This window comes from Telopea speciosissima, chromosome 4, assembly GCF_018873765.1.
Source record: "Telopea speciosissima isolate NSW1024214 ecotype Mountain lineage chromosome 4, Tspe_v1, whole genome shotgun sequence".
NCBI lineage: Eukaryota > Viridiplantae > Streptophyta > Magnoliopsida > Proteales > Proteaceae > Telopea > Telopea speciosissima.
In genome coordinates this window covers 60,304,677-60,328,944 of record NC_057919.1, presented here as the reverse complement: position 1 = coordinate 60,328,944, position 24,268 = coordinate 60,304,677, and the positions used below count along the sequence as shown (strand labels likewise).

Sequence of the window (24,268 nt, the reverse complement as noted above, 5' to 3'; positions counted from 1 at the left end):
ACTGGACTAAGTTGGGCATGGTTTGAGAGAAAATTATCAATTTTATAAAAAATAACACTATAATAAAATATATTATCACTTATTATCTTCATATATAATATATTATATAAGAAAATATGTGTGACATTTAAAATTTATAATATATAGTATATCAATATATATATTATAGTATAACGTAAAACAAGTTTGGGCTAGGCTGGATCGAGCTCAGCCCGAGGCCTCAACCCTAACCCGACTTGACCCTGACTCAGGGCCAACAATTTCAAGCCCTGACCCATCCTCAGGGTTAGATATCTCAGCCTAGGCCCTGTTCCGGTTCAGGGCAGGCCAGGGTGGGTTTGGGTTGACAATACCAAACTTGCACCCCTAGTTGTTACATTTTTTTGGGTAGACATAGGTTTGTCACATTTGAAACATATTGAATTGCAATTTAATGAATGAAACAATAATAATGAAAAAAATGAAAAAAAAGAAGGGAGAAAGAACACCACCCGATCGCGACAGATATGCTGGACACGCGAAATGATTGCCGCACCTTTAATCATTTTTGGGGTTTTAGGGGGTGCATGGTAATTTTGTGCGTCCCTATGTCAAGGCAGAGGGGCGGCGTGCGCTGTCCAACCGGGTTCTCTTTCCGGAAAAGGGAAATTGCCAACGTGGCACTGCCCTTTTACAGTAGTTTGAAGGTAAGTAAAATATGGGAAGTAGTCCAACGGTAATATTCATTTGGTTTTGCATCATTGAGGTAAGAGAATAGAGAGATCCGCATTACCAAACGCCACTCTAATCGAGCACAGTGGTTTGCGATGGAAAGGATAAGGAGAGGGAATTTATCTCTACGTCGTCACTCTCAATTTATCTCTTTCTCTCTGTTTTAACTAATTAGTTCCTCAACACTTCAATTGGTTCTCACAGCTTCAATGGCGATGGCAGTCGCCAGCTGCTCGTTCTCTATGTGCATGTTGAGCGACGCCTCTCGAATCCCTTCTTTTGGCTGCCATTACGCCACTTTGCGGAGGACCTTATACTCAGATATACCTAAAGTTAATAAATTCACGTATTCCAAACGAAGAGCTTTAACGAGAGGCCCTTCCTCTAATGGCGAAACCAGAAAAGAGGTAAACGATAGACTCTAATCTCTCTTTCTCTCTCTGTGCGGCTCTTACCATCGTTTTGATATCCTCACATGTGCTTGGTTTTATTTCCATGGAGTTCTGATCCTTGTTAAGAGACCAACAAGTGTGTATTGTAACCACCCTCTCCCCACCAAAAAAAAAAAAAAAATTTTTTTTTGGGCGTATGGGTATTTGTTTTTACATTGGTTAGTTGGTGAGGGCTTAGTACAGGATTTGTCAGTTGGTTTAATCGATCAAAACATGCATGAAATTGATTGTATGTTGCCTACTGTGGTTCCTGTATTTCTTTTTGTTGATAAAAAAAATCTCCTTCCCAACGCGAGCAATGCTACATGTGTCTTGCACTCTTGCTTCACACTAAATGATTTAGCTTGCAGACACATTTTGATTGATTGTATCATATATGCTTTTTATGCCACTTACTTTGCAGAGTTAATCCAGTTTCACATTGGTAAAATTATCACTCAACCTTAAACTTCTAATGAGAGCTTTGGTTAATCCATTTTCGTTTCTTATCCTAATTTGGCACATTTGTTCAGATGAAAGGTGTTTCTAAGAAGAAGTTGGCAGGAAGATCAAAAGGTGAAAGGCCACATTCACTTCCAGATGGTGCTGGAAGAGAGATGGGTCAAACCGAATCAACAGCGTTTAAATCGCCTGGCGTGCAAAGAAAAGACAAGAAAGGTTTTGGGTATGACCTTAAGGAGCCACAGGTATGAAACCGATCATTGGGAGCTTTCATAGAGTTGTATAATTGAAATTGTAGTTCAGCCATATGTTTTCTTTCTTTATTTAGTGATTTTCTGCTTCATCACATTGTTTAGTGTATCATTGCCTTCAGGGTAGGAAGCATGAACTGATGTTGCCTTGAGCATGTCCATTTCCTCATCATTTACAATTGATATGCAATATTAAACAGTTATAGTTGTGGCTGAGTCATTTTTCTAACACATAACGAAGCTTATGTAGAAGTGGGAGAGCTCCAATCATCATAGGAAATAAAATGTTCAAACCTCTATCTCCAGCCAATTAGGAAACTTCCAAGTTTGACATTAAAATTTAGTGGAGGAATAGTAATACTTTTTTTTTTTTTGTTGGGGGGGGGGGGTGTTTTGATGTACCATGGCCATTCTGCAAGTGCTTGGAGGTGAAAGACACTTGCTTTACTTGTCTCTACATCCAGTTTTGTGAGAAAAGTTGTATCTGATCGCATTGCAGCGTGTTGGGAGCTGTTGAAGGTGAGAAACTGATTTCTAAAGGGAAAGTAGAACTTCTTTACAACATGCAGCTACAGTTGTTTCACCGTCAAGGATTGAATTTCAATACTTAAAACTTCGTGATGTGGATAGAAGGCCTGTGGAAAATTCTGAAGTCTTTTCCATGGGACTGAGGCGATGTAAATCTGCTACATTACCTCTATATACTGTTGATAGTCTTGACACTAAAAGCTTCTTGACAGGAAATCCACGTGACTTCTTAGTATTCCATGGTACAACATGGTAGGTACAATATACACGGTCTTATGCATGTTATTGACATTACATGTTTGGCTGCAATATTAATACGAAGCATCTCTGATGTCGGAAAAATTGGCCTTCACTAGAATTATGAATAGATAAATAAATGGTGAAAGTAATGCCCCAACCATTTGGCTAAGGTCTCTGTGGCTTAAAACAGATTCTGTTATATGTAACTAGGAGTTCAAAGGCATGTGTATTCCTGGAATTGAAGATATAGAGTTCTTATTGAGAAATTGCCAAGGATGGACAGGTAAGGACTAGGCTAGGGGCGGTGTTTATATTCTAAAATTAAGTGAAGTAGGCTCAGCTGTTCAGTTATGCAGGAAAAAATGAAAGTAGTTTATGTAGAAACATAGTGGACCATGATATGATAATGCCAAAAGAGTGAAAGTACAAACCAATCTATCTTGTAATCAGTTAACAGAACACAGGAGAGTAAAAAGCTGCTGTTAATGAGATTTCAAGACTCCGAGCAGGCTAGCAGTGTTAGAGTTTCTAATTATTGAGCTTTAATGTTCAGGTTAGGTATGAGTATGATGGATATTAGCAAAGCAGGTTTTTGTTGAAAGACTACAGGATAGTATAGATATTTTGTGGCTGTCATGGGTTTCTATTTGAGCATAGAGAATACAAATTGTAGACCTCAATTTCATGTTGAACAGAAATAGTTAGATTTGCAGCATCTTGTTCAGTTTAAATATGATTGCTGTGGATGGGTGCAAGAATCGCAAACTAGGAAATAAAACATATGCTTTTTCTGTATGATGAACCACTGGGAATCCCAGTACCTTGAGATGTGGGATGTGTCTCGACCTCATGGGTTAATGTAGTAAAGAATTTACAGCAGAAATTAGTAATTCTGGTGACCATTACTTATCAGAGATAACTGTAGCAAGTATTGCTGCAGAAGAAAGAAGACGACCTTAAGCAAAGTGAAGAGATAAGAGGCCATTGCTCTCTCCAGGTAACTGTCTCAACTCAATAACATCTCCTTTTGTCTGCTCAGCCCCCTTGCCTTTACATAGGCTACAATACTTTGAAAAATAGAAACTCCTTGACTTACCATTTCCCAAACACATGATGGCATACTCTGCACAAAAGAGAAATCTTCTAATGATCTAATCTCCAACTTACTAAAAATTCAAATCCTAAGAGCACTTTCTAATCCTTTAAATAAATATTTAATTTTGTGATGTATGACACCTACTTGCTACTTTTTTTATACAATGACAAATTTAGCAACTCCAATGGTGCTTCCCAAATGAACAAAAGTAAAAAGTATAGAATCGAAACTAAAGGGAATTCTGAGCCCAATTTGTTTTTATTCTTCTTTCTTCTCCTCTCCTGCAGATCCTCTTCTATTGGATCTGTTGACTATTTACTGTTGAGTGTTGTCTCTGATTTAGTAACAGCACCTAATCATGACAATGGACCAGTCTTTACCTTACTAAAGTAGTGCTGCAGATAGCTGACAGATATAATCCTTGCAATTATTCAACATCTTTTGAAACCCATTTTTTGGGACAGGAGATTCTCATGCCTCAATCCAAATGAAGTAACAAACTTTCTATGGTTGTACCTATTTATAATCAGAACTGGCTTACTACTGGTTCTAAATCCAAAACTCAAAGTTCTATGATGTACATTTTGTTGGGGTTACCTCAAGAGTTCAATAGAAATAAGGTTATTTTTCTTCATATCTTTAACTCTTCTAGACAATGTCTCTCATGCTTTATTGCATTTGAAGGACAGCATTGGTACTTTGGGATGATTATTCCATGGTGCGCATAAGTACCTTTAAATTGTTTTTATGGTTGAATGATTTTGAGGCTTGACTGGATCCAATATGCTGAAATAATTATGCCTGAATCTCTGACAACTTTGACTTGAAAAGTCGTCCTTGTGAAAGCCAATTACTTTATGTAATTCAATTTGCGCAACCATGAGAGACCTGACCATGCAGCTTGTTGAATTCTAGGGGGAAGCGTTCATGGTCAGTGATTTCTGCTTAGGTCCATTTGTGCTTTTTCAATCTTGTGAAACACAAATGCGCACGCCTGTGTGCACTTTTTCTCAGAACTGGTTGCAGCTGATCTCTATTAGGATGCCAAGAGTGGGAGTGTTTCAAGTAGTTGTCGGAAATGGGACTTATTGTCAACATATTGCTTCCTTTTTTTTGTGGCTTGTGGCTTGATGGCAATAACTCAAATGTTGGAGAGATGACATGATTGTGCATCTTTAGGTTTTTGAAAATGATTGCCTCATCCACAGGTGATTCACTCATTCAATTTCATGAGTGGACAAATGTATCTGGGGTTAATACGGTAATTACACTAAGCCACCCATGTATTTATATTAGTACACCTGGATACCTTTCTCCATCTTGTTATCGCCCATGGGTGTCATATTCACTGACCTTTGGTCCCCCCCTAATTGTGTTTTCTTATTTAGTTTTTGAAATGGAATTTTTTTTGTTTATTTCTTCCCTTCTAGTTATGATCACTTTTCCATTGTTTTCTGTATAATAAGTTTGGATTATCCCTTTGGCATGCATTTTCAGGTTGGTGACTCGAGCAATCTTCAAGATGCAGCTTTTCTTAATGCTGTCGTGAAGGTATAATTTGTAGGTTTTTCATGGAAATAGCATAAATCAATCAATGTTAGTCATTCTGTTGACCAGTTCAAATATGTATTGGTTTCACATTTGCAGCTGTGAAGCATCCAGTCTTTTACTTATGCTTCATCTGGCAGAGAGTATACATATCAGATAGTTTAGGTTATCCAATCAGATTATTTTGGCATAGGAATTTTCTTTGAATCCTACGTGAAGGCAAATGATAGGATGGTCCCAACCACCCAGTAGATGAATCCAGTAACAGCATATGAAACTGAGACTCCAGGCCTCACCTAGGAAAATGTGTCTGGCAGTACTTATAATCATAGTACTAAATCTCGTCTCGGAAGGCCATTTTGGTCAGACCGAAATTTCCGAGATACTGAAATTTTGCCGGAACACTGTATTTTTTCTATGAGTTTTGCTTGGCCATTTTGGGGTGCTAAATACCAAAATGAGCGAAATACCAAAATAACCGAAATTTCGACGAAATGGTGCATAGAATTTCTAAAATGAGATGACTGAAATTTCGGCGAGGTTTTGAACTATGGTTCTAATCATCAAGTAAGGCTTAGGCCTTGGTGCTAATTCATGTCCCCTTAGGATAAGCCATTGATTAATCATTCTGGATCAAAGGGCATTTGTACGACTTGGAGATATGGAGGGTGAGGAAGGGAAGTTTCAATTGGCTGCAGTTAAGAAAAAATTTCAATTCCTTTTTTTTTGGTGAATAAATAATTCATTACCAAAACCCCGAAGGGTGGGGAAAGGGGAATGGGAATACACAGGGAGGGAGAGCGGGGGGGAACTATACAAGCCACAAGGCCTAGGGGGCTGGGCTAGAAGACCGTAAAAGAGAAGAATCTTGGCCCCAGGTAACAACAGTGTGTCTGTTCCTTGGGGAAGCTATAAGAGAGCCATGGGGGAGTATATGAAGTCTAGAGCTGACATCGAAGAAGATGGCTTTCCAAATCAGGTCAAGAGACTGGGAATTAAAGGTCCATCTATGAAGATTCCGCTCCATCCAGACATGAGAGATAGCAGCCCCGAACACAAGCTTGCCAACAGTATCACAAATAGAACTACTAGAAAAGGACATATCAAGCCATAGCCACTCCTGAGCGAAGGGTAGGGGGCGCCTACAACCGGGCCAAATGGACCGTAATGCTTTTTTCCAAATAGAGGAGGCTAGGGGGCAAGGGGAAAAAAAAAAGGTGATCGACGTTTTCTTGATTATGTCTAATGCATATATAATGGTGGGGGAGTATGGTCTGGGTTGTGGGTGGTGCTTGCATCCTTTGACCAGTTGTTGGTGATTTGGAGAGGACAGAGGTTTAATAGAAGAGGCCTAAAGCTTTGGTCTTTAGTGCTGGCTGCTGTTTCATGCAGCATTTGACCAGAGAGAAGTGAGAGGACCTTTAGGAATGATAATGAACCTACCTGCAGGTGGGTGCTACCGTGTTCCATTCAAGGGGGAAAATTATATTTTGGGCTTCAATATGTGTATACTAAAGAGTTTTTGGTTTGTCTAGGACAAACATCAAAAGAGACTCGGGTGGATTTTTGTGTAGGCTCAGGTCAGTGTTCTTTTTACCTCTAGGTTTTTCCGAGGTCTTGTGTGGTACAGTGTGCTTCTTGTGTGAATTAAAAGAAAAGAGATATAATATGTATATGTGATGGAAATTGAGGTCCATTATCCCATTGAACCATGTAGTGGACCCAAGTTAGATTTGCAAGACTAACAGTCTCTGCATGGCGCAACCATTTCAAGCTGCAAATAATGGGGACTTTGACCCTTTTTATGCACACGTGTTATTTCTAGATTTTACATGATGTGAAAATGCAGCTCCAAGAATGGCATTCACCTAAAGATGCAATAGCTATTCCCTTTCCATTCATTGCCAGTATCTATTATTAATCTTTCATGCTTGTTTATATTTTGTCTAGGTTTATTGCACTCATACAGCACCTGACTATTCCCTTCCCTGGCAAAAACAGAGACAATATACAAGTACAGGCAGGCATGTTTTGAACTCTAGGCTGTTAATTGTTCTTGGTGGATTCTTTTCCTTTTTAGGCTTTTCAATATTTTGTGATTATTATTGTGTAGTGTGTAGCAGTGGGAGTATTTGCTGAGCTGTTATTGGTTATGCAGTGCTTTTATGATTGGGGATGGAAAACTTTTGACAAATGCACATTGTGTTGAACATGATACACAGGTAATCTTGTACAAGTTTTCTTTCTTGTTTGTCACCATGTTGTGGTTGGGAATAGGGATCTTATTGTGGTTGTAGGAGGATACCTGATCTGAATTATCAGGGTTGGACAATCCCCTGTTTATCAATCAAATCCCGCCAGTAGACAGGATAACTTATTCAAAGTATATATTATATTGAAGGATTATATTTATCCACTTGTACTTGGAGGTCATATAGTGTGATATGTAGGTGTTTCTACTTGTTATTTCCCCCACTCCATTATACACTCTCCTTTTTTTAATAAGAGTTGAAGGGAACCTCTGATAAAAGCTCTGTTTTCCATATTTTCATTTTTTATTTCCTTTTTTTTTCATCTTCCATCATTTCAAACCCTAGATCTGCAAACAAGTATTTTTGCTGGGTTTCGGAGCTTTAATCGATCCAATTGGAGTTTATGACAAGCCTGAACATGTTGAAGCCACAAGGTGTCACCTTCATTGTCAGTCTGTACAGCTGATGTCAGCACCTGTGTTGATCAATTGCTCCACTCGGGTGTGTGAAACCACCACCTTAATGATTGTTGATTTTAGAAGAATTTCAAATCATATAATTTTCTTACATGCCTGGTCTGCTTCTCTAGTCCAATTGTGCTAAGAAAGTGGCACTAGTCCATGTAAGCTGCAAACATCTTCTATCGATTGCTTACATGCCTGGTCTGCTGCTCTAGTCCAAGCAGCATTTTTCTTTATCTGGGCAAGCCTTCAAGCCTTCTGGTAAACCCATGCAACCAAGAAACATAACCTTGTCATACGAAGGCATGCACATCTCCTAATTAGTAGTGAGATCCTTAAGAAGAACCTCCATAAGTTGCTGCAAATGATTTAGGTGATAATCTACCTTTTCTTTTGTTTTTCGGTTTTCTACTTGGTTGCTTTCTAATTTTGCTTGCTTGCTTGCATGTGTACTCCCAATTCCCAATCTCGCACCCTTTTTCCTGTTGCTTTGCTTTATTTCCTTGACATGTATATCTATCATTTGTTTTTAAAGTCACAATGAAATTATGTTGCTGTTGCTGAGAAAAAGAAAAAGAAAAAAGTAAAAATAAAAAGGGGTTTATCTCTGGTATGACTATACACCAAAAAATGTCATAATGTACAGCAGTGAAGGAACCAATAAATGGAAGCACCATCATCAGACGTGTGAATGCACCAGTGCATTAGATAGGCTAAAATGTACCATGAACCCTTCACATAGACCACCCATTGTCTCAAAGTGGTTTTCCATTCATTACCAGGTTAGATCTGTTTCTAAAGATACCTACTATTTAACTCTATCTTGAAATATAGAAAAAGCCATTACCATGTTGAACTTATCCATCCAATGGAAAACACTAAAAGGGACCAGAAACCCCTAACATAACCATCTGTTGTCTCAAGAGTTTTCTTCTATTCATTAACAGGCCAAATTTGTTCCTAATGATACCTACTACTTAAATCTATCTCGGAAAGTATAGAAAACACATTCAATGTCCAGCTTACCATCCAATTGGAATCACTAAATCTCTACTTTGTAATGATCTAATGCTGGGGTGGCTATCCAAGCCAATCCTCCTGGATCCATCTTCTGGATACATAACACTGGACGTCTGGAACAGAACCAAGTCTCCATTCTGCATGCAGCAGATTCTTTTGAATTAGGTTTCATGGATCCACATATCCAGCTGATTCATGAGAGTTATTATATAAGCTGCCTAGTTCGGTAAGGTGCTCGAGCAACTAGGTAAATAGCATGTTGAATATTCCTCACAGGTTCTCTACTCTTATGTGGAACTCACTGGCGATCAGCTCCTAAAATTCCTCCAACAATTGATTGGTTTTAGACTTTTTGATAATCTTATACTGCCGATCAGCACATAAATTACACAATTCCTTACTTTAGTATTCAAACTGACGAGCTGTGAGTAAGTTAGTCACAGCCTTCCTGCTGTTAGAGGTATTTGGCTTACTTACTTTATAGAATGTGAAAATTAAATCCTCATAACCTTCTTAATCTATAAATGTTTTGCATAGTGAGGATTAAGTTATGGTCAAATAACCAAAGTCTCTGTACGAGTAAAAGAAGAATTTAGAGAGAAGAGAGTTGAGAGAATGTATTGGCTTGTCAGAGTGACAAAGGCCACCTCTTTACTTGTAGATAAGAAAAGGAATTACAAATAAGCATGCTAGCTAAGGTTGACTCATAGGCCTTATCTAGCATGCAAATACATTGAATCTTGACATTACATAGAAATGGACCAACTACAGAGAACCGGTTATGAACAGAACTAATACTTCAACAGCAAGTTGGTGCATAGATATCTCGCATGCCCAACTTGGAAATAATAGGAAAAATATCTGCCAGCTGGTTCTCTGTGGTAACAAAAGGAGTGCAGATCTTCAATCTTTTCTTTTATGAAGTGTTGATCAATTTCAACATGCTTGGTCCTGTGATGTTGCACAGGATTATGGGCTATACTGATTGCAGCCTTATTGTCGCAGTAGAGCTTCATGGGTCCCTCAGGAGTCAAATCTAGATCACTACGAAGTTTTTTCAGCCAAATGAGCTCATACTCCTTGTGCCATTGATCTGTATTCAACCTCAACACTGGATCTAGAAACTACATGTTGTTTCTTGCTTCTACAGGTAACAAAATTTCCTCCAAGGAAAGTGCAGTAACTAGAGGTAGTGTTGAATAATGTACACCAGAATACCATGGGGGTATTCTGGTATTTTTGGTGTTTTATTTATTCTTTACTTATGTATTTATGAGCAAGGGTAGAAATGTAATTAGGGCTGTGACACTGTTCACATGAACAGTGTTTCCCCTTGTAATCTCTTTTATTATTATAAATAGAGAGCTTGACTGATCTCATTGATCATTCAAGCATTCTCCAATTTTCTGTTTTGTTAACATGGCATTAGAGCCAAATTCTCTGACCTAGTTTTTCAAAACACCATCCCCTCCATCGTTTTCTGTTCCATCTCCTTTCACTAGATCTTCTCTTTCTCCCTTCTTTTTCTTCTTGGTCCTCTTCATTCTCTAGGGCAGCACTAATGAGGTGATCCCACGATCTAGATGCTGCCCTCAATTCAACCTCTTCAATCAATGGTTTAATCACATATCATTCTCGATAGTTGCTGCCTTGCATCTCTGCGATTTTTTTTGGAGTCCTCTCCTTCTTGAAGATCGAGCTCTCTTTTGCATTGGAAGCTGATTTTCTGTATTGGACATCCTTCATAGCAGTATTGAACAGCTACTATCACAGTAATTTCAAGGTTTTTGAAGGCCATACCAATTGTCGATCTCACCTCAGGGTTTTGAAAAACCCTGACTTTTATTGATTTTTGGTTTTTCTTCTCTTTGCTTTGGCTGCCCTTTGGAGATCTTCTTCACTCTACTTCAAGGAACACTTGACAGTACTTTCAGCCACTTTCAGAATTTTTTGAAAACCCCTAACCCTAATCGATCTCCTCTTTCAGGGTTTTCTTCAAAACCCTGAGCCTTGTCGATATTTGGGTTAGGGCTGTTTTGCTACTACCTTTTCTTCTTCAAGCAAGTTGCTACTGTCAGAGGAGTTATTAGACCTACAATTCAACTTCTACTTCTGAATTTTTCTGCCACTTTTTGCCATCATCATGCCGGACTCTGAAGTTACTACAACTACTTCTTGGGGAGATAATCAGTCCTGGACTGAGTTCCTCCCCTATGCTGCTGCCATTAAACTTGATGGATCAAATTATCTCATGTGGGCCAAATCACTTTCTCTAACTCCGGCTGGTAGAGGACTTATTGGCCATCTTACTGGCACCACTACACAGCCAACGGAAGAGGGTCCCTCTAGAGCTCGATGGAATGCCAATGATGCTATGGTCATGTCCTTCATCCTCAATTCTATGCAGCCTGACCTCTCTAGTCAGTACTTCTCCTTGACACACCCACACAGATATGGACTGCTGTCAAAGGAACCTATGGTCAATCGGGAAATGGTGCACAGGTTTATGAGATAAGGAAAGCACTCCAAAATACTACTCAAAAGGAGCTGTCTCTCACTAAATATTATGCTGCCCTCAAAAGTTTATGGCAGCAACTAGATCACTATGCTCGATTTCAGCCCTCTACTGTTGCCGACATCACTATCTATCATACTTATGTGGACCAGTTTCGGGTGTATGATTTTTTGGCTGGCCTTAGTGCTGATTATGATCCCATTCGTGTGCAAGTTCTTGGTAGGGTCCCTTTCCCTAATTTGGAGGAGACCTTTTCTTATGTTCACAGTGAAGAAACACGTCGGGCTGCTATGATGTTGACTCCTACGGTTGAGAGATCAGCTTTACAGGCTGCTATTGGCTCCAGCCCTATTCCTCCTTCTGAGAGTATTGCTTCGGCTTCTGCTACATCAGCAAAAGACCCTGTGACGCGTGAACATTGCAACAAACTTTATCACACTAAGGCTCAATGCTCGAAATTACATGGGAAGCTCGCTGATTTTGAGGCCAAACGTGGTCGTGCTAAAACTAAATCCAAGGCTAATCACACTGAAAGTGTATAGCCCCCCACTGCTGACAATGTTTTTTCCAAGGAAGAATTTTAGGCTCTCCGGCGTATATTACAGACATCCGCTACCTCTACATCTGCTGCCGGTTACTCCAATCCTTCAGGTTCCCACTTTGCCCATTGATGCAGATTTATTACCAAACTGGGCTTCTTTTCTTAGGAATAGTTTAGGGTTTGGTTATATACATGTTGGGACTTTGTTCCCAAGGGTTTTCTATGTAATATGCCACTTTAATGAGCCTAAACTAGGGGTACATAGGTTGCATACGGGATTAGCCCAATACTTAGTTTATTTTTATGTTTTTTAATTGAACTGGCTTAAATTGGTTGCATCCAATTGGTTCAATTTAAGTGATCATGTGACTTGATTAAGTGGTCATGTGCCAACTTAAGTGGTCATGTGATGTAAGTTGGGCTGGATTAGGACTCTATAAGTCCAGCCATGTTTTGAGTCTATTTCTTTTAGTATTTTAGTTTCCTATTTAGTTTAAGTTGCCTAATAGGTTAGGGATAGGATTAGGCCATTCCTTTTTAGTGTCTAAGTCTATTTTTGAGTCTTTTATATAAGTTTGTAAGGGAGGCCAGCATTGTACACGAATTTGATTAATGAAAAAAGCTTTCGCTTGTTGGCTGCCATTGTTGCTGCTCCTTGCTCCCTTGTGAGTGTGTGCATCCTTGTGGATCTCAAGGTGAAAAGGGACTGGTGGAATCCGGTTGACTCCTTACGCCGTGACGGCTGGGAGGATCTTCTTCAATTCGAAGGTGGCTCTATCCTTCACATCTGTTCAAGCTGCTGCCAGTGGAATCTCCAGTAAGTTTGACACCCAATTTCTTCTTCTAACCCCTCCATTCCCTCACTCCATTAAACCCTAAAACCTGCAACCGATTCTGCCCCCAACAGCAGAATTTTACAACCCCTTCAAACCCTAATCTCTTTACATCATTAGGATCCCCTAAACCCGTATATTAAAACCCTATAAGCCCCTTTCCTAAAATCTGCCCCTAAACCCTAGATTTTACAAATAGTCCATTTTCACAAGGCCTCTAACCCGAAATCCTAGATTTCCAACTTCATCCAAATCAATCCAAACCTACACCAATAGACTCCTAAAAACCTGCACATCATTACCAAATAAAACCCTAGCTCGAAACCCTAACCCTAACCCTAATTTCTACCCTATTTAGCCTAAGCTGCCCACTTGGCCAGCCTTGTTAGGTGAACCCATTACCCTGGCTCCTAGTGGGATTACTCCTACCTAGGACTACATTAAATTGGTATCAAAGCTATGGCGGAGGGAAGCTCCAACCAAGCCTCGAAAGACCCACCTCCCTTTGTTTTCAAGACCCGAGTTCGTCTACCCAATGGGAGCACAGCCATATTAGTTGTTGATGAGAGGCGACGTAACAATATTATTTCACAATCCGTGGTGGATATGTTGTCCCAATCAGGAGAGATTTGCATCATGCCTACAGGTAAAGTCTTTGTTGAATTTGGGTGTTCTTCATACCATAATGGTGCTTGGTGTAAGTTGGTACCATCTCCAAGGAACGTTATTGCAGTAGGTTGTAATTGGTTGGACGAGCGACAAGGTTGGATTGAACCTGAAAACAACTCGTGTGTCCTACCTGATCGACACCGTCTGTACCATTGTTTTACTCTAAAAGGGTTACAACCAAAGGTAACCACATCGACAGTACAACCACAGGGAATGCCAAACATGTCAACTCAAACGCAAGTGGCATCGACTGTGTTTGAAGTTTCACCAACGGCTGATGCACCAACAGAAGATTCTACTAAAGCGGTCAATGTTGAAGAGAACAAAGTAGACAAAGCTGAAACAACAGAAGATGAAGAGGTGGTTGACAGTACTCCACGGGAAATCGTTGGCATTCAAGATGCTGTTCTTGAAGAGGTACAGCTTGTGCCTCAAGTTTTAGATGAGAAGGTTATCAACGTTGAAGACTCTATGAACACGACAGACATAGTTGATATTGATTCAAAGGTTGAACACATAGAGTTTGTTATGCCACCATGGGTCTTTGAAGAGAAAGCTCCACACCTTGAAGACTACATCCCTAAAGTCTACAAGCAACAAGAATTCTGCTGGGGAATGGTGAAAGCTGCTACTCACATGTTGCTTCCCCCTTATCATTACAAAATTCGAGGACGAATTTTTTCAAGCTGGGGAGAGTTGATGCAGATTTTTTACCAAACTGGGCTTCTTTTCTTAGGAATAAGTCTAGGGTTTGGTTATATACATGTTGGGCCTTTGTTCCTAAGGGTTTTCTATGTAATAGGCCACTTTAATGAGCTTAAACTAGGGGTACATAGGTTGCATACGGGATTAGCCCAATACTTAGTTTATTTTTATGTTTTTTAATTGAACCGGCTCAAATTGGTTGCATCCAATTGGTTCAATTCAAGTGATCATGTGACTTGGTTAAGTGTTCGGGAGGATCTTCTTCAATTCGAAGGTGGCTCTATCCTTCACATTTGTTCAAGCTGCTACCAGTGGAATCTCCAGTAGGTTTGACACCCAATTTCTTCTTCTAACCCCTCCATTCCCTCACTCCATTAAACCCTAAAACCTGCAACCGATTCTGCCCCCAACAGCAGAATTTTACAACCCCTTCAAACCCTAATCTCTTTACATCATTAGGATCCCCTAAACCCGCATATTAAAACCCTATAAGCCCCTTTCCTAAAATCTGCCCCTAAACCCTAGATTTTACAAACTGTCCATTTTCACAAGGCCTCTAACCCGAAACCCTAGATTTCCAACTTCATCCAAATCAATCCAAACCTACACCAATAGACTCCTAAAAATCTGTACATCATTACCAAATAAAACCCTAGCTCGAAACCCTAACCCTAACCCTAATTTCTACCCTATTTAGCCTAAGCTGCCCACTTGGCCAGCCTTGTTAAGTGAACCCATTACCCTGGTTCCTAGTGGGATTACTCCTACCTAGGAGTCTAGGACTACATTACCCGTTCAGGTATCTCCTTTGCTGGTCATTTAGCATCGGTTGTCTCCACTCCATGGATTATAGACTCCGGTGCCACTGATCACATGACAGGTTCTTCCAGCCTTTTTCACACCTATTACCCTACTTCTGGCAAGGACAAAGTACAAATTGCTGATGGATCCCTCTCCTCCAATTCAGGGAAAGGGTGCATTAGCTATTTCCCATCTCTTACCTTGTCTTCTGTGTTGCATATTCCCAATTTTACTACTAATCTTCTTTCTATTAGTAGTATTACAAAAAATCTGAATTGTAAAGTGACATTTTTTCCTACCCATTGTGTCTTTCAGGAACTGTACTCGGGGAAGACGATTGGATCGGGTAAAGTGCATGGTGGATTGTACCTGCTTGATGGCGAACCTCTTACTACACAAGCATTACCTTCTCGGCTTTGTCAACTTGCATCTTTCTCCTCTGCATTACACCAATGGCATTCTAGACTAAGACATCCCCCATTAGGAACTCTATCTCATTTGTTTCCAGCATTAGTTTAAAGTTGTACAAAGGAAGATTTTTTTTGGGAGCCTTGTGTCTTGGCCCAACAGACACGTTCAAATTATCCAGTTTCTAATAAAAGATCTTCTTCCTTATTTCATTTGGTTCATACTGATGTGTGGGGTCCTAGTAGAAAAGCTTCTCTCTCTGGCCATCGATGGTATGTCACTTTTATAGATTGTTATTCACGATTCACTTGGGTCTACCTCATGTACAATAAAAATGAAGTTTTTTTCCTGTTTCCAGCATTTTCACAAGCTGGTCCAAACCCAATTCAATGCCACTCTCTAGGTCTTGAGAAGTGACAATGGGACAGAGTATATGGAAGGTCAATTCCAAAGATACTTTGTTGCCCATGGGATCTTACATCAGACCAGCTGTGTTGATATTCCAGCCCAAAATGGTGTGGCTTAGAGGAAAAACCGCCATCTCTTAGAGATGGCTAGAGCCCTTATGTTTGATCGTAATGTTCCTTCCTTTTATTGGGGAGATGTTGTCCTCACTGCAGCCTATTTGATTAATAGGCTGCCCAGTCGGGTTCTTGACTCCAAGTCCCCTGTCGAGCTCTTACTTGGCTCTTCTTCTTTTATTGTTCCCCCCAAGGTGTTTGGCTGCGTTTGTTATGCCATGAATACTAGGTTCCGTGGTAAACTTGAACCCCATAGTCTCCGCTGCATTTTCTTAGGGTACTCTGCCACCCAGAAGGGGTACAGGTGCTATTATCCATTTATCCTCCTGCCAAACGTACCTTGGTCAGTATGGATGTTGTTTTTCATGAGAATGTTTCTTATTATTTGTCCCCACCTCTTCAGGGGGAGAGTGTTAGTGAAGATTTGTTGACTATAGACCCTCCCCTCCAGTCTGTTTACAATGAGTTTGTTCCTGTTCGGTCTGTCCCTGTTCCTCCTACTCCTAGTCCTCCCTCTACTTCAGGGGGAGAGGTTCCTATACCGGAGGAGACCATCACAGATGTTGTTGTTGACATTCCTATTCAGGGGGAGCAAACTCCAGTCCAGACTCCCGTGCAGAAAACCATTAGTGAATTTCAGAGGAGGATTAATGAATCTAATATGCAGACTTATACAAGGAAGCATAAGCAACTTCGATCAACTATTGCACCAGTACCCATCCAATTGCCGAACCTGGTTCCAAAACCTGCCTCTTCACCTGGTAATATTTCTTCTCTTGATTTACCTATTGCTTATCGCAAGGGTGTCAGGGCTTGCACTAAGCATCCTATATCTTGTTTCTTATGACTCCCTTTCCCGATCCTTTCGTGCTTTTGTTTATTCTCTTTCTCCTGTTCGTATTCCTAACAATTGGCAAGAAGCTCTATCAGATGGAAAATGGAAGGCAGCAATGATGGAAGAAATGGAAGCCCTGAAAAAAAATAACACATGGGAGCTTGTGGTTCTTCCACCTGGGAAGAGAACTGTTGGATGCAAGTGGGTGTTTGTAGTGAAACAGAAAGGGGATGACACTGTGGATAGGTATAAGGCACGACTTATGGCAAAGGGGTTCACTCAGACATACGGCATTGAATACCAGAAGACCTTTGCCCTTGTTGCAAAGCTAAATACTGTTCGAGTTTTGCTATCATGTATTGTCAACCTTGGATGGGATTTGCAACAGCTGCATGTGAAGAATGCTTTCCTAAATGGAGGGCTGGATGAGGAGGTGTACATGGACATTCCACCAGGGTTCTCTTGTGACAAAAACCAAGGAAAAGTGTGTAAATTGAAGCGTGCACTTTATGGGCTGAAGCAGTCACCTTGAGCATGCTGCCATGATTTTTGTAGGCTATAAGCAAAGTAATGCTGATCACACTCTCTTTATAAAGAGGGTTGGTGAAAAACTCACTGTTCTTATAGTCTACGTTGATGACATAGTGGTTATTGGCAATGATGGTGGTGAGATTAGCCGGTTGAAGACCTTCCTTGGGCAGGAGTTTGAGATCAAAGATCTAGGAAAGCTACGGTACTTTCTTGGGATTGAAGTTACTAGATCCTCTAAATGCATCTTTCTCTCCCAAAGGAAGTATGTCCTAGACTTATTGGCTGAAATTGGTTTGTTAGATTGTCACCCTTCAGATACTCCTATGGATGCTATAGTTTGTCTCAAGGAAAAAAAGGGTGAATCTGTTGATAAAGGCCTGTACCAAAGACTTGTGAGGAAGTTGATTTATCTCTCACACACACACGTCCTGACATTGCTGTCGCTGTGAGTACTGTGAGTCAGTTTATGCATGATCCCTACTCTTCTCATATGGAGGCTGTTCTTCGTATCCTTCACTACCTGAAGTCAGCTCCTGGAAAAGGCATTCTCTTGTCTCCACATGGTCACCTACGGATAGAGGCATACACTGATGCTGATTGGGCTGGTTGTGCAGATCGCAAGTCTATCTCTGGGTATTGTTCTTTTGTAGGTGGCAACCTTGTCACTTGGCGTAGCAAAGAGCAAAATGTAGTTGCTCGTTCTAGTGCCGAAGCAGAATTTCGTGCTATGGCACAAATTTGTGAGTTACTTTGGCTCAAAGGTTTGCTATAAGATCTTGGTGTCCCTATTCGTCTTCCTATGATGCTATATTGTGACAACAAGGCGGCAATCAACATTGCACATAATCCAGTACAGCATGATTGTACCAAGCATGTTGAAGTGGATAGGCATTTCATCTAGGAGAAGTTAGAAGAAGGGCTGATTTGTGTTCCCTTTGTGAAGTCTGCTGATCAACTCGCTGATATTTTCACCAAAGGATTATCTGGAAAGCTATTTCATCCTAATCTAGTCAAGTTGGGCATGATTGACATATTTGCTCCAACTTGAGGGGGAGTGTTGAATAATGTACACCGGAATACCGTGGGGGTATTCTGGTCTTTTTGGTGTTTTATTTATTCTTTACTTGTGTATTCATGAGCAAGGGTAGAAATGTAATTAGGGTTGTGACAGTGTTCACGTGAACAGTGTCATGGACAGTGTTTCCCCTTGTAATCTCTTTTATTATTATAAATAGAGAGCTTGACTGATCTCATTGATCATTCAAGCATTCTCCAATTTTCTGTTTTGTTAACAGGTAGAATGTCTGTCATCAATGGAACCGTCCCAGTCAGCATCTGTAAAGGATTCTAACTTTAGGCTTCCATTGTTTGAGAACAAGATACCTTTTCCTGGTGCTGACTTTAAGTGTCGTAAAATTCTGTATAGTGCTTCAAGGTGAACAGTCCTTGGGTCATGAAGGAAACGACTGACAACTCTCACAACATAAGCAATGTCAGGCCTGGTGTGGGAAGGATATATGAGTCTTCCTACGAGACGCTGATGTCATTTCTTCTCTACAGAATTACCTCCTGTGCCGTTGAGTTGGTGAATAACTTTAATGGGCGACTGGGTTTGGAACCAAGCATCCCAGTTTCTTCAAGAAGGTCTAGGACATACTTTCTTTGATAGATGAAGATCCCTTTGTTGGGTCGGGCTACCTCAATTCCCAAGAAGTATTGTAGATGTCCTAAATCCTTAGTCTCAAACCCACTTGCCAGTTGAGTTTTTAGTAGAGATTTCTGCCTCATCATCACCGGTGATCACTATATCATCCACATAGACAATAAGGATGATCTGGTCTTCCCTATGTTTGACAATAAAAAAAAAAAAGCCCAAAAGGAATTGGGCTCTGATACCTAGAAGAATTTAGAGGAGAGAAGAGAGTTGAGAGAATGTATTGGCTTGTCAGAGTGATAGAGGTCACCTCTTTTTATAGATATAAAATGGAATCGCAAATAAGGCATGCTAGCTAGGGCTGACTCATAGGCCTTATCTAGCATGCAGATACATTGAATCTTGACATTACATAAAAATGGACCAACTATAGAGAACCGGTTATGAACCAAACCAGTATTTCAACAGTAAATGACATGCATACATTGGAGATGCTCCTGACCATGTCTTATCCTTATAATTATCACATATTTAAAAGTAAGCTGAAAAACAGCTAAAGCAGAAACTTCCATACCTTGCCGGAGTCCTGCCACCTCGTAGGGGTGGGGATGATGCTTCCTAGTTGACATTAGTTTGTCGGCAGCCTCTGTGGACACTAATTCTCACTGGCTCCATGACGTAGACAGGTTCCTGAGCCTAAAATACAGCCGCAGGAACCTAAGGGGCCAGGTCCATAACTCCAATTAAGTGGGCCAGGCTTGTGGGCCTTTGGGCCAACCCATGCGGCTGGGTGTTGCTGGTTCACTCAAAACCAGAATTGTGTTGGGGTTAGCTAGCTATTTATTTTGTCTTTTATTACTTTCTAAATTTAGTTTATAAGCTAGGAAGTTTAGTTATTTGGTGGTTAAGTCTCACTTTTACCTTGTTAAGGGACTTTCCATTCTTAATTATTTCCCTTTCTGTTATTGGCAAGCACCACTATATATGTAATGGATCTGTTGGGTCCTCCCCATGATTTATGAATGAAAAAAAAAATTGAGAGTTTGCTTTATGCAATGAGAAACTGTGAGAGGCAGTGAGGTGAGAGACCTTTGGGTGAGATACCCTTCTATCTTCTTCTTCCCCTTCTTCTCTTCTCCATTCAATACCCTGTTTCCCCCTTGTCTGAGTTGTAATTTTTCTGGGTAACTGAGGCTAACTGAGACCTCTATTTGGGCTTCTGATCACCACTAATATCTCTATCTAGTAAGCCCAAGTTGCTGCTGATGTTTGGAGGATGAATCCATCACCTGCGATTCTGGTTTGAAGGGTTTCCTGCTGAAATCTTCAAGGCCCAATATGGCAATATCTCCCAACTCAATCATCAGAATCTGCCCATCTTTTGAGAATCAAACCACCACACAAGGACTCCCACTTGACTGAACTTTGGTGGTGTTCTGAGGTCAGTACTAGGCCCTAACTCAAGATTTGATATAGCTGAGTATTAGGCCATCAGTTTGGCCAGAGTTTTGGAGGGCTGCACTCATCGATCTTGACCTCCACTCGATGGTAATATATGACCTAAACAACTTCTGTTACTGCTATGTCTGAGAATCAAATTATTTCCAGATATGAGTCCTAATTCTGCCTGCGTTTGGTGATTTATTGTTGCTTCCTATTGCTCTATTTGGGCTGGGTTTATTTGTTATATGTGTTGGGAGCTCCAAGGGTGAAATAACCTATTGTTACCTGCTGTTGAGTATATATATATATACACTAATATCAAATCTGAAGTTCTGAACCAGTACCTGTTGGGGTTAATTCTGTGATCCTATCTGTCGTTAGTGTAGTTCATACCTAGCTCTACATTACGCCACCATTAAAAACAATGTCACACTACCCTTGACATGTATGCAGATTCTTTTGCTGCCTGGAGTCTTCATCCCCCTGACAATAGGGGTTATCATCACCATTCTGAATCTCCAGTTTTCTCAACTTGCACAGATTGGATGTCTACAGCTTTATCGTTTTGATGATAAGTGCTTCATAATCTTTCTCTTCACAGGAAAATATCTCATTCCAATGGTGTCCATAATGTAGAAGTTAGTTCAACTAAGAACCACTCAACAGTAGGATCGATGATAGGCTCATAGGCCAACGGTAGGTTCCAGCAGCAATGATCTCTAGTTGAATGATGAACAAATCCGTACTATTTTCCAGTTTCTAGATCTTCTAACCAGCAGCAACAATGAAGCTTCGATTGTATCTTAGATGAAGAGTAACTCACAACATAATATAATAGGAAGTAGAACAAAACAGAAAATAGAGAAGGGGAAGAAGAAGGAATAGAAGGATAGAAGGATAGAAGGGGAGAGGGTTGGGGATAGATGGCTCTCTCAGCCTTGGGCCTCTCATCCACAGCTATCTCAGCTGTTGAAACAAAGATCTCTCTCAGATCTCAAGCAAGCAACTGCAATTTTCATTGATTTCAACTGTTGAACATAACAACTGATGGCCCCTTTTATATATTTTGACCAGGCTTCTCAACAATAGAAAGTTGAAATTTAGAAGGTTAAGAAAATAGAAAGTTACAACCAAAAAGGAAAGAACACAAAATTAGAAAGTACCCAAAATAGGAAACTACTTGTCCAAGAAGGGCTTACTAAAACAAAGACTTTCTATAACTAACTTGCTTGCTTGTCATGTGAACAGTAACTTTGTTTTGAATTTGATTTTGGTCCTTCTCTTCTTCATGCTTCGATCTACATCAGTCCAAGGTCTGCAGGTGTTGTGCAGTCTAGATTATGTTCTGGGGACAGTTTGCCTTTGAGGTTTTTGTTTTCTTTCTTCTAGTTTGGGAGAGCTCTGGCTCCTTTCTTTATCACGGATCCCTTCGTTCGCTATATAAAATTTTGTTACTTGAAAAAGGGGGGGGGGGGCATTCCTTAAGGCAATGGTAAAAGTTCGGGATGCCGGGGCAAATGCCCAGGTTCGAGTCTTAAGGCTTGCCACTTTGTGCAAAAATGCGAAAGGTTAGGACCAACTCCAAAGTCCAAACTCACCCCCTCCCAGGACCTTGCATAGGTGGAGCCAGCACTGGGTAATGGTCCTTTAAAAAAAAATTCTTGACTTAATTTCCATCTGATTGCTGACAGTGGAGCCTGCAGACCAACTTGTTCACTTCCTTCTTCAGCTCATTAATTACCCCAAAGAGGCCTAGGTGCTGTCCAGACTCCAGCCTGCTATTTCTCTCACTTGTAGCTGTTGCTCTGTGATCTCTAGCATTTAAACAGTATCTGGAATCCATCTGTTGCAGCTGAAGTGCCATGGTTAGACATGCTTCTGCATGGATCAAGTCAGGTTATGGATTCTTCCACTAGAAATGCACATTGGTGACAATCTCCAGTTGGAAACTGAAATTATTCCCCTCAGAGCAGATATTTTAGGTTTTACTTGGCTAATTTGCTAGTACTTGATGAAGTGACTGCATTCAATACCCTATTGACAGAAAGAAGATCAAGACCATGTTCAATATGTCTTCATGTGCTGATTGTTTTCACAGAATACAATTTGCTTAATTTCCTATGATGATCATGTAATGCATTGAGTTATTGCAGGTCAAAGTGAAGAGAAGAGGAGATGACACAAAATTTATAGCAAAGGTATCTACTGTATTTTTGAGTTAATCCTTCTACCATGTAAGATACTCAACTCAAATAAGTCCTGTCCCAATTGTATGAGGTTTCTATAATATTTTCTCGAGTAATAAAATTTCAATCATTTTCTTAGCTCACATCCTCTGAAATAAACCTCTTCCCACTTGCATTTTTTTTTTTTGAAACTGTAGTTCCGATATATCAATATGGAATCTAAAAACTGTTTTTTATTAAATATCTATTACTTACTATTCTTTTAGCTTTTGAAAATGTGTTGAAGCCGTAGCAGTGTAGCACTATGGCTCTAAATAGGCTGGAATGGTGAATAGGATTTGTCTAGCCATCTAGCAAGCTAAAATAAGGTTTAATGAAGCTTGGTTGAGTTGTGTTGAAGCAGGACTGGAAATTAAACGGTTGTTTCAATTAATTGAATGGTGCACTATTCTTGATTTTTCCATGCAATACCTCTCTTGAAAGGCAGTTCCATCCGGTTGTTATTTAACCTGGGTCAAGGGTTGAACCAGTTTTGTTTAGGTAATGGTCCCCAGCTAAACAAGGTTTCAAAACAATGTCTACAACCTTCTTCTGAGGCACTCAGTAAGTTTGGGTTTCTGCCAACCCACATTGTTACCCTATTATTGTGGTAGAAGTTTGGGAGGTTGTTCTAGATCCTATCTTTATGTGATTCTTCTGTTTGTTAACCTAAGAGCTTATAATGCTTACTGAACTAAATTTAACTTGCAACTATTGCTCGAGTGATCTCATGTACAGGTTTTGGCTAGAGGTGTTGAATGTGATATTGCTTTGCTTTCGGTAGAAAGTGAGGAATTCTGGAAAGGAGCGGAGCCACTCCGTTTTGGGCGACTTCCACGCCTTCAGGTTTTTCTCCTATTCTCTTGTAGTAGTAATTGTAGAGATTTTAGTTGTTACCAACACAATTGAAAAGACCTCTACTTTGCAGCACTGCAACCTCCACAAACTTGAATGCAAGCACTTCCATAAATTACTTGATCAATTACAATCCAAAGAAAAATAGTAAGAAATTCAACAATAAATTTCATCATTTGGAAAGAAATGATTTAGCTGCAATCATTCTAGGAACATGTGATTTGTCAATTTGATTATGCAAATATCTATTTTGAGATGTGTTAATCTTAAATGAAATTAAGTTAATCAGATAAGAAACTTGCTCTGCATCCGCTATAGTAAGATGGTTTCACTGGTTAACTCCTTATTTATGCTTCCAAAATACTCTTGCTTACAAGGAAGAGGTTTCGAGAAAAATAGTAACAGTATAAATTTGTAGTTTCCAACTCAGGCTGTGCCATTGAAGATAGGATCACTGTTTTAGTCAATGTGTTGTTCAAATTAATTATGGAGCCGTGGTTTTAGAAGGCCTGTAATAAGATGTTTTTTCTTGTTGACTCTTTAAAGGGTGGTTTCTTATGTATGTTTTAAATATTTTTGTTAACATGAAGATTTTGCGTGAAAATTACTAAGCAATATAAATTTGTAGTTTCCACCTCAAACAGTACCTCTGATTCTCTGAAGATAGGTTCACTGTTTTCTGCCAAGGCTTGCCATACATACTCCCTATTTTCTTGATGCAGACATGGAAGC

At 40.0% G+C, this 24,268-nt stretch overlaps 1 protein-coding gene across 3 annotated transcripts in view; it reads left to right on the top strand.

The window, feature by feature from the left end:
• The first annotated feature begins 789 nt into the window (after positions 1-789).
• The window catches only part of LOC122660509 (protease Do-like 2, chloroplastic), a 41,040-nt gene continuing 17,561 nt past the window's right edge, over positions 790-24,268 (top strand). The window contains exons 1-7 of one of the 3 annotated variants that reach the window (XM_043855844.1): positions 790-1,118; positions 1,694-1,849; positions 5,217-5,270; positions 7,218-7,291; positions 7,426-7,489; positions 22,610-22,654; positions 23,420-23,527. In XM_043855844.1, coding sequence (XP_043711779.1) covers positions 921-1,118; positions 1,694-1,849; positions 5,217-5,270; positions 7,218-7,291; positions 7,426-7,489; positions 22,610-22,654; positions 23,420-23,527 — 699 coding nt within the window. In that variant the 5' untranslated portion in view covers positions 790-920. Of the gene's footprint in view, positions 1,119-1,675; positions 1,850-5,216; positions 5,271-7,217; positions 7,292-7,425; positions 7,490-22,609; positions 22,655-23,419; positions 23,528-24,268 lie in introns of all 3 variants that reach the window. The other 2 variants (XM_043855843.1, XM_043855845.1) reach the window with 2 other exon arrangements.